The 11,333-nt window shown below is 37.6% G+C and overlaps 1 protein-coding gene across 1 annotated transcript in view; it reads right to left on the reverse strand.

Annotated features, from left to right (window-relative positions):
- Window positions 1-11,333, reverse strand: part of NEGR1 (neuronal growth regulator 1) — an 893,286-nt gene that overhangs the window by 313,392 nt on the left and 568,561 nt on the right. The window contains exon 4 of the mRNA XM_005871913.2: window positions 5,973-6,104. Within this exon, the coding sequence (XP_005871975.1) occupies window positions 5,973-6,104 (132 nt within the window). The remainder of the gene's footprint in view (window positions 1-5,972; window positions 6,105-11,333) is intronic.

Consider the following 11,333-nt stretch of genomic DNA (forward strand, 5'->3'; position numbering starts at 1 on the left):
AAAAAGAATGCTAATCTTTTTAATAATTAATTTATTCAGTGAGTATTTTGGGGGTGTCTCCTCTGGACCAGGTGATGTTCTACATGACAGGAACACATCACTGTATAAAGGAAAGGAAAATCCCTTACTGCACACACACACACACATACACACACACACACACGCGCATGAGAGAGAGAGAGAGAGAGAGAGAGAGAGGAGAGATTGATTTTATTCAGTTGCCTACATACATCAGGCACTATAAGCTTTGTATTAGTATGTACATCATCTCATTTAATCTTTACCCAAACCCTGAAATTTATGTATTTTCGCCCTCAGTGTACAGAATTTGAAACAGACTCAGAAAAGTAAAGTGGTGACCCAAGTTCTCAAAGCCCAACAGATTATAGAACAGGGGTTTAAATAAGTTATTTCTGAGTGTAAGGGCCACATTTCTAAAACAGTCACCCTTAAGTGGGAGAATGCATCTAAATAGGGTGGAGAACAATCAGCACCTGACAAGATCAGAGCACCCTACCCCTTTTACTAATAGCATTCCTTTTGAAGGGCTAGGTCATGTAGGCTTTCCTGATTTCTAATATCTGGGAATCTGCTCCCTATAGAGGGCTACATTACTTAATTAGTCTATGATACTTCCTAACCTTTCCAGATTCCAGATTTAGCTTCAAATAAGTCACCTTTGCTGATTTTATAGAATCTGAGTTCTCATCCCTAACCAGACTTGCATAGTTCCTGTTTTTCCCATTTCAGTTGCAACCATGGGTTTTCTGGAAGTCATTCATTCTTCCAGTGTGTGTGTGTGTGTGTGTGTGTGTGTGTGTGTGTGTGTGTGTGTGTTTAACAATAAAAATTGTGGAACGACGATAAAAATAGCATGCTCTAGGCTGCTCCTGGGATGGAATACAAATGCAAAGAGAACAGAGAAACTGTCCAACTCTAATCCACTAGCTCCCTCTGGTTTAGCCTACCAACTGGTCCAAAATTTTCTCTCTCTTTCTATGTGTATGTGTATTAATCTTTTAAGGTCTAATTAACATACTGCTATATATTATTTAGGTGTTTTTTTAAAAAATTTTCATGAAATATATACATATGTTAAGTGCCTGTATATATGAAGACATTTTTATATATAATTATAATGAAATACAGATAAAGACAAAGAATAGTCATCTACAAAATCTGTAAATAACTCAAAATTAACCATTTTATTAAATCAACTAACTAGTCCAATCTATACAAAATATGTCAATTATACCAATCATTTCACTACACAGCTGTTTGATTAAATTGAATAGAAATTCACATAACAGAGTGGCAAATATGATGTTATTTTTTATATGGCAAATACGATGTTATTTTTATTATATGTGTGTGTTTTATAATACAGTGAATATGGCAGAAGTATTAGATAAATAGTTAATATCAAACATTTCTAACTTGCAAGGAACCTAAATCTCTTTCTCAAATTGACTTAACACATAACTAAGTTTATTAGAGCTTATAAAAATTTATTATATTTCATTTTGAACCCCATTTGGGAAAAAGGACAGAAGTTCTCTTCAAATTATGTCACAAAGCCACTGCAGTTATAGAAGCACAATCGATATTGATTAATAACGATGAAAAGGATGGCTGCCTTGAACCTGGCACAAGTCTATCCTCAGGGACTCTTGGGGCTGTCTGGGGATGAGCAGTTCTGTGCTGGTAACATAAACCACTTTACTCAATTGTGATCATTGACAAAATAGAGTTTGCTCAGTAGGGTTTGGCTCATTTCCTTTGGGAAATCATCCCAGTAAAATCCTTAGATAGTGCTCAATTTTTTGACTTATAAATTCATAAAATTAACACTTTTCAAACCTCCTCATAACTAGGAACAACTACACACATACACTCACACACCTACATGACTTAGACATCATTGGTATATGTGTGACATAACTATTCCAAACAAAGGCAAAATTTAGGTCTTGACCAGAAATCTGAACAGAACTCATCTCTTACATTAAATACTGATTCAATAGATATGAATGCAATTGATCAATCAGTATTATATACAATTCTTCATGGTACATTTAGGAAAAGGTAGGCTATCTTAAATATAATTTTGGAAGGAGCAGAAGACAAAGTTGATTGTTTAAAATTATTAAAAGTTCTATTGGGTCCATATCATGTGTGTACCACGACTTGCACTTAGGACTGACTATAATTTAACTGAAATTAGTTCTTTAAAAAATAAAAAAGGTTTCCTGTGTTCTGATTTTAAAAAGCAACCTCTTTTACTTTTATTCTAATTTTCCCTTTTTCTTTCCTGTTTCCCTTCTGAAGGTAAAGTTGGTTAACAAAGTCTTCTTTCCTACCTATCCTTAGGTGTCTGACACGCTACAAAGCCCCTGAAGCACACTTTTCTGCTGATGAAATGTCTCCAGGCCCTGCTTCAAACTTTCCTGCTCCCATCCTGTGCTGGAAAACAATTACCCAGGGGCCTCTTGTGTTTCTGCATGTCTTGTGAGCAGAGGCACTGACAGCTTTTGTTCCCAGCTGTCTTTTCAAAAATGTGTGTAATACCGAACAGTCTCCAAAGACAGAAGAAGTAGCTCTCCTTATGGAGCAAAGGGCAGGTTTGTTTACAGTCCAGTATAATAAAGATAATTGCTCCCTCTGTGGTAAAGGGCAGGTTTGCTTGCTGCCATTATAAAAAAATACAAACAAAACAAAACAAAAAACACACACCAAGTTGCCTAAGCTCAGGGAACCTCGGCTATGACATAAACTGGGCATGTAGGTGTCACCCAGCCCTCATTGTATCACCCTGAGTGGTGCCTAGGGGACTGCTGCAAGATGACAATACTCTGCCTACTGCTGTTGCTATGAGTAATAAACTGCCCTTTCTCTCTGTCTCCTGCCAAGGTACATGAAACTGTGGCAGGTCCTTCACTGTTCTCGGCATCTTGTGTCCCCAGTTTCTGTCCTTCTGTTTTATATAAGGACTAGAGGCCTGGTGCACAAAATTAGTGCAGGGGTGTGTGTGTCCTTCAGCCCAGCCTGCACCCTCTCCAATCTGGGACTCCTTGAGGGATGTCCGACTGCCGATCAGGCCTAAATGTGCAGTCGGACATCCCTCTCACAATCCAGGACTGCTGGCTCCTAACTGCTCACCTGTCTGCCTGCCAGATTGCCCCTAACTGCTTCTGCCTGCCAGCCTGATCACCCCCTAACTGCCCTCCCCTGCTGGCCTGATCACCCCCTAACTGCCCTCCCCTGCTGGCCTGATCACCCCCTAACTGCCCTCCCCTGCTGGCCTGATCACCCCCTAACTGCCCTCCCCTGCTGGCCTGATCACCCCCTAACTGCCCTCCCCTGCTGGCCTGATCACCCCCTAACTGCCCTCCCCTGCTGGCCTGATCACCCCCTAACTGCCCTCCCCTGCTGGCCTGGTCACCCCTAACTGCCCTCCCCTGCTGGCCTGGTCACCCCCAACTGTCCTCCCCTGCTGGCCTGGTCGCCCCCAACTGTCCTCTCCTGCCGGCCATCTTGTGTCCACATGGGGCGGCCATCTTGTGTGTTGGAGTGATGGTGAATTTGCATATTATCTCTTTATTATATAGGATTCTCTTCTCCACCCAGATCCTGTAGATGATGACTCATTGGTTGGTCAGTCATCTCTAAATCTTTCAATTCAGTTTCTCTCAAATTTCTGCCTCCTTAGTCTAAGGTCTCCCCTTGTGCGGAAAACACAGAATCAAATTAAATAATAAGTGACAATGAGCTAAAGTCAGGGGGATAAAAAGGATGAGAAAGAAAGTGTAAGTACAAAGGGAAATCTGGATTATCCGTGGAGGATGGGCCATGAGAATCCTTACAGCAGCTGGATTTTCGATGCCATCCCCACTGGAGACATTCCTCCTGGGTCTGGGGTTTTGGAGTGGGATGCCTTGCTGGGCTGGGTGCCTTGTTAATTTAACAGTTTACTCCACCTTTTCATTTCTTTGTACTCAATGCTAAATATATTACTTCCATAGCAGTTCTATTTCTTACCTCTCTTCCTACCACTTCAACAATAAAATCAGTAGACTAATACTCAGACAAATATGGTTAGTACTCATGATTTTTTACCTCTAATTTTACAGAGTTCAGGAGGGATGAGCAATAGCCCTCTGCAACTGGAGTCATGAGACTCAATGGCTACTTATTACAAATGCAGATCTGCAGGCCGTGTATGCCAAGGATTTTGATTCAGTAGGGTTGATGTGGAAAAACATAAATTTTCCATTTTTAATGAGCTTCTTGGATAAATCTAAAGTTTGTCTGCAGGACATATATGAAAAATTCTGCACCTTTGCTCAGTCTCATGGAGATAGTTCAACCCCAAATGCATAGATTAGTCACTGACAAACCTTACTTTATGGCAGTGATTTGACCTGGCAGATGCTCTACTGCCAGGGGTATTCAGATGATTATTTTTGGCCCATGAAATGGAAAGATATATGTTAATATGAAAAAACTGCTTTGTTCTAAAATTTTGGCATATATTTTGAAAATTTTTTTCTGATCTATGGTATGATACTGTATGAATTATTAACAATAGCCGTCAATAGGAAGATGTATAAATAGAATGAAAAAATTGAAAGCTATAACTTGTACTCACTTGGCAAAATACTAGTACCCCCAAAGTACTTTATTTGAATAGGTTAAATAATGCAAAATTTTTTGAGGAAAATACTAAGGGGGTATTTTTAAAAGTTAAGACTATTGCATCAGATAGTGAGATCATGTGATACTTGTCTTTCTCTGACTGTTTTATTTCACTTAGCATAATACTCTCCAGGTCCCTCCATGCTGTCTGAGGAGCAAAACAGACCCAAAGACATGAAAGCTTGGAATAGATGGACTAATCTCAGAGGAAAGAGGGGCAAGGCGGGAAGAGATTAATCAAAGAGCTTATATGCATACTAGAGGCCCGTTGCACGAAGAGATTCGTGCAATAGGCCTTCCCTTCTCCTAGCTGCCAGTACCAGTTTTCCTCAGGCATCTGGGACCCAGGCCTTCGTTCCGGCCACAGCCTTCAGTCTTTGCTCCGCCACTTTGTGCCTACATATGCAAATTAACCGCCATCTTTGTTGGGTTAATTTGCATACTCTCCTGATTGGCTGGTGAGTGTAGCAGAGAGACGGTCAATTTACATGTTTGTCTATTATTAGGTAAGATATGCATAACCCATGGACACAGACAATTGTGCTGTTGAAGGTCAGGGAGTGGTAGTGTGAGGTGGAGAGGTCAATGGGGGAAGAAAAAGGAACATCTGTAATCCTTTCAACAATAAAGATAAATTTTTAAAAACTATTTCAGTTATGGCTGTTGAAATCATAAGGTATAAAACAGGGTGTTAATGAAAAATATTTTACATCAATAGTTTGAGATGCATTTAAAGAAAGTGCATGGCTAGTGACATTGATAGTTCTGCAGATATCTCTCACTACACCAACTTCCAAATAATGATGTTTATGAGAAAATTTATTTTTCTCCATGTTTTTTAAATTAAATAACCTAAGTAATAGGAGCAGCACAGTAACTGCTTTCTTTGTTGAGTACTGACCAGCACACTTCATTTCCATCAGGTTTGATTAGGGGTCTCACAGTTACATTAAGTCAAAACAAGCTACAGGTGAAAGCTACAAGAATGAGGAAAACACCATGTGTATGCAGTGCTTTAGAGGTAGGGATACCACCGTTTAGAATGGCAGGGACTCGGGGGATATAGGAAATATTTCCATCTGCACATTCAACTGAATGATGATGGGATTATTGGGGATAATTGATGATACATAAAACAATTTGACCAATAGTTTAACATATACGCATTTTTCACATCATTAAGTGGTCTTTATCAATAGACTATTAAAAACAGCAACATAAATTTCAGACAGCATTTTTCCTCTGAGGTTGTTTTGATAAAAGTTGATGGGACTTACAGTTTACGACGATTTTTACTTTCTTCACATCCGGGAATGACACATCGTTTTCTGCACTGCATTCATATTCTCCAGCCTGGTCCCTGGTGATTCCATAAATGTCCAAATACTGTCCGTTTTCAAATGGTTTGGCTACAAGAAAAAAAAAATAGAGCATATTTAATTGTAGCCATCTGAGGCTTCATTCAAGTAAAACAACAAACTTGGGTCTTCCTATTAGATATTGGTGACAAAACAATTTCAAATGAAACTGGGGAATTATTAAAGCCTTTGTTCTCCTGTGTTCAGAGGAAAAGTCAGAGGAAAAAAAAATCAAAAACCGAACAAGGGGTACTATAACAATACTGTTTCCCCAGAATAGGATATACATGTGTTCTTTTTAATTGATTGTGGTCTCCTAACCTTGTCACGCATCAAATAGAGCTTGGCACATTTCTGTAATTGAGTTCAACAACCTCCTAGCAGTGCAGATGAAGTTCGCTAATATCACTTGGTTCCTATTGACTTTTATACACTGTATGCTAGCAACCTGACACTTAACCTAACTAAATGTTACTTTCCTTTTGGGGAAATCTCATTCTCAGTGTTTCAAGCCAGATGGCTTGAAAATAGCAGAGAGATATAATAAATCATTACCATGTTTCAGTTTCCAAAATTATTAATTTTTTTCAAGAGAGGTACATCTTATATACTATATATGACCCACACAATAAACCTCAAAAAATCTTTATGGCTCTCAAATGAAAAGTTATAGTGGTCATTAAAAGCACACTAAATTATCTTTATTTTTAATATTTCCGGGGAAACATCCTATTTGACTAAAAACTGCAGCAGATTAAAAATATAAAGACATAATCACAGGTGAAAGAATATCCCCAATGAGTTAGATTGAAAAAAAGAACGATGCCTTCTGAAATAATGGAATTTTTATTTATTTGAAAGCAGAGAAACATGGGGCGGGAAAGGCTGTGATTATCATGGCAAACGAAATGTGAATTTCAAGAGGTTGCGACCCTTCTCCCTTCTTGGACAAGTCTTTTAAAATCACATTTCAAGGCATACCAAAGAAAACTGGAAAATAAAACAATGGTCTGTTTCCAAAATCATCCTTAGTTTTGTTTTCATCTTACTTTGTCACCAAAACTATTCTAATAATGTATGTTATACAACCAGTAAGAATATTGAATTTTATGTGAATGAAGCAAAATAAAATTTAGTTATGCTGCTCTAAATCTAAAATCCATGTCAATTAAAAACAACAACAACACTTTTATTTTTTTCCTGTGGGCTCTGTTACCTGGCCCTAAATCAGTTGCTGCTCTGTCTGCCTTCTAGGTTACTAAGACATTGTTAGTTACAACCTGGAGTGTTTAGAATGTATATTATTAAGGCATTACTTCTTTTTTTTTCTGGTTAATCACAAAGTGTAGACAGAGGACAGTTATACTTGGATGGTGATTGGCTGGTAAGCTATTTCAGGTATAAGAAGAAAACTTACAAAAGCAGAATTTGTCTTCAAAGTCTATATATTTAAAATCTGATTCTATAATCACTTTTTTGGTTCCACCCAGTGTCCTTACCTGACTCCAATATACAAATAAAACATCGATTGGTTTTCTATTGTTCCCGTCTTCTTCTCTTTTCACTCTTATTAATGAAAATAATCTAAGCTTATATGTATCTGTAAAAACTACTAAAATATAGGGAGGGCAGAATCCTTAATCACATCCTAGAATTTTTAAAGTATAACTTGAATTAATGCAAGAACAATATTAAATGGAAATTAAAGTATGGAAGAATTGATATACTGTATCAGAATTAACCTGGATAGCAATGAAAAATGAAGCCAATCACGTTAAAGGTATCCTACTGTGAAACATTGTAAAACAAATTTATTAAGGCCTAACTTATTTTCAGCATTAAAATGTTACTTGAATATTTCTATTTTTGTGTACTGAGATAATTTAAAAAAAATGTATCCTCCAAAATGAATTTTTTGATAAAAAAATGTACATTATACCTGTTTGAATAATCAACTATTTTCTAATTCTTAAATAAATAATTAAATATGGTGTGTGTGAGTTTCTGTATTACTGCCTTTTGCTGTTTAAACATTGTAGATATATGAACAATTGTTCTTAAAGTATTGAAGGATAAAAAGAAACACATTAGAAAGGTATGTCTACCAGGAAAAAATAAAAAAGGCTCTGAAAGATTAAAAGCAACTATAATAAGCTGTACAACAAAGATATCTCCAGTGTCAGAACCACTACATCAGTCAACTCCAAAGAACACCATTTATAACTAGTGAGTATTTATCTCTGGAGCTCACTACACAATCTACTTAACCCTATTTCGGGATCCTTCTTAACTCCACCAAAGAACAATGTCCCTATTTACAACTACCAGAATTAGCAGTAAGTGTGTATGCATTTCTTAATTCGATACCTATAGAACCCGTGAATGAATGGTATTGCCAACACTAACCATCGGTAATATAGCACTAATATAAAGACACTTATGGGGACGGGGGGGGGAGGGGAGCATAACTTCATGGTTAACTTTATTTTTCCCACTTACATTCAATATACTATGCATCAGCTCTTCCTGTATGTGTGCTCTAAGTATTCTCTTGTGTTTACACAAGTAGCTCTGTTTCTATCCTGAACTCTTCCTTGCTCTCGTCTCGGTCTGATCTCACCAGGCATAAATTTCAGGTTTGAAACTCGGAGTAGCCCATCAGGATTCAAACTCTGAAGCTTCCTAGTTGTCCATACTTGGCTTGGCTGCCTCTGGTTTTTGTTGTCCTATTTTCCCCAATAGTAATTTTTCACCTTAGTTGTGGAGCCCAGGAAACCAATCCTCTTTTATACTTGGTTGGGTTGCCTCTTTTTCCATCACTCCTGACACAAGGGGAGAGGATTTGAGCATAGTACATTAAAATGCAAAGAACATTTCAGTCCATGCAATGTAGCCCAACTACTTTCCCCAAAGGGAGGGTAAAGGGCAAGGCTGAGTGATATAGGGAGCTAGAGACATGAGGACCATCACCAACACCAAGCCTTTACAATGTTTATGAGGATATTCACTACCTTCGGGTGCTCTTATAAATTTAGATGAAAAATAAAAACATTATGCAATATTTTCTTATCTTCTAGGATACCAACATAAATAAATGTCAATGAAATACGGCAGCCCTGGTCACAGATTTTGCCAATCTCTGTGAGTGCAGTGACAGTTTCTGTTTTGTTCATCTCTGTGTCTTCAGCCCCAGGGGCATGCCTGAGACATCATATTCTTGGTAAATATTTGAGTAAATAAATAAGGACACTTATAAAATGAATGAATAAAGCCCTGTAAAGATAAGAGCACAGAAAATCAAAACGAAGCACTTACATTCAAAGAAGTTGTCACTTCTCTTTCTGAATCCAGGAGAAGGAAAAGGAATTTACAAAGCATTGCCATCTTTGCTGACATCCTGAAGTGATAGGTGATGGCCGTGGTGAGAACAGACTACAGTTTTCATAGATCCTTTGCAAAATCATAAAGACTAACAAAAACTTCCAATACGTTTGAAGAAAAAGGGATAAGTACTGCCTATACTCTCAACAATAGTTCTCTTTTGTGTGTAGTCTCTTCCAGGCATAGGTAGACTTGTCTCAAAAAATGAAGAACTGAAAAGATTCCCCATGCTTTTAATAATGCCACTATTATCACCATTTTCAAAAGGAAAGCTGAAAAAATAGGATGTAGCTATGCTTTATAAAATCTCTTTCATCAGATTTATAAGAACCTGGCCAGAACTATTGCTATGGTGGCCATGAAAAGGGTATTAAGACTTAGCTTCATGGTTTGATAAGTCATATGAACCATACTTTATATTGCATATAAAAATTGTTAGCAACAGCATCAAATTTCTACAAAGTACTAATAAGTTTCAGGGAAAAAAAAACATTTGACAAAATAAATCTTGCTTTTCTTAATTTCTAGGACATCATCTTTCATGAGTTTTCCTCTCATCTTTCTGACCATTTGCTTTCACTTTTTCAAGAGAAATCCTTTACTGTTTCACATCCCTTAAATATTGATTGAGTCCTGACTTTTTTCCCCTCACTGAGGACACTATTTACAGGGAATCTTGTTCATTCATTTGCATTTCATTACTATTTATGTATTGATAAACCCTTGATTGATCTACTTAGTCCATATCTATATCTTGAAACTTAAATACATTTAACCGGACATCTCCATTTGGATGACTCACCGACATCTCACAGTTGACACACTCAACACAGCCTGCCCTTCCCCGCCATCTCTGCAGCTCCTCCTGTGCTCCAAGACTGTGAGTGCTTTGACCATCACCCAGTTGCTCAAGCCAGAAACCTCATTATTAACTTTGACAATACATTTTATCTCAGTGCCCACAACCATCAGTCACTGTGTCCTGTAAATTTTGCCTCCTAAGTAATTCTCAAACCACTTCTAGAAGCCCCGTGTCTCAGTTACTGGTATCTGAATGCATATACTCAGGTCAATGATTGTATATTGATTTGCAGAGTTATTTCAATCGTTTTCCAAAACCCTTGCTCAGAAGGAGTCATCCACTTTTCAAGGTTTTACTGCAGGAGTGTATTTTGTTAGGGTCTCATAGCCATTTATTACTGAATGGTCACCTGCAAATGAATTCTCAAAATATCCTTTGAAGGGTTTATTTACATTTATGATTGTTATTTTCTGTCAGCTTATTATCCACCAGCATATTTGGTATCCTGCAAGTATTTCTTCTACGGACTGTACCATACTGAGAAGTTAGGGATGTGGGTTCTAGAACTGTCTATCTGGCTTCAAATCCCAGCTCTGCCGTTTATAGATATATTATACAAGAAATTTAACAGTTAGTTTACTCATCTGAGATGTGTGAGGATAACAGAACCTGCCTCATATGGATGTTGTGAGGATTAATTGGGTTAATGGAATTAAAGCACTTAGAACTCATCATAGGAATTAAAAAATGCATTAGCTGTTACTACAATGCACAGGTTTAGGCATGCCAGGAAGGTCAATTTAGATAAATATTGTTTCCATGGTGAGAAGTCACTATATTTGAGAATTAGTGCTTCTGTCTTAACATGTTAGTCAAGGAAACTAGAAGTTAAAATAAGAAAGTCACTCAAGTAGCATTATTAGAAATTACCAGTTCAGTTCTCATATCACTGTAGGAGATCAGTACACACATCTGCCCTGTAGATCTGTAGGTGGAGTTGACAGTTGATCTCATGTGGGGTCACTTTCTCTGTCTGAATGCCCAAGGGCAATTTAACCTTCTTTATTCACTCCACTTCTCTCCTTTCTTTATATATA

This window comes from Myotis brandtii, unplaced genomic scaffold (genome assembly GCF_000412655.1).
Source record: "Myotis brandtii unplaced genomic scaffold, ASM41265v1 scaffold36, whole genome shotgun sequence".
Classification (NCBI taxonomy): Eukaryota; Metazoa; Chordata; class Mammalia; order Chiroptera; family Vespertilionidae; genus Myotis; species Myotis brandtii.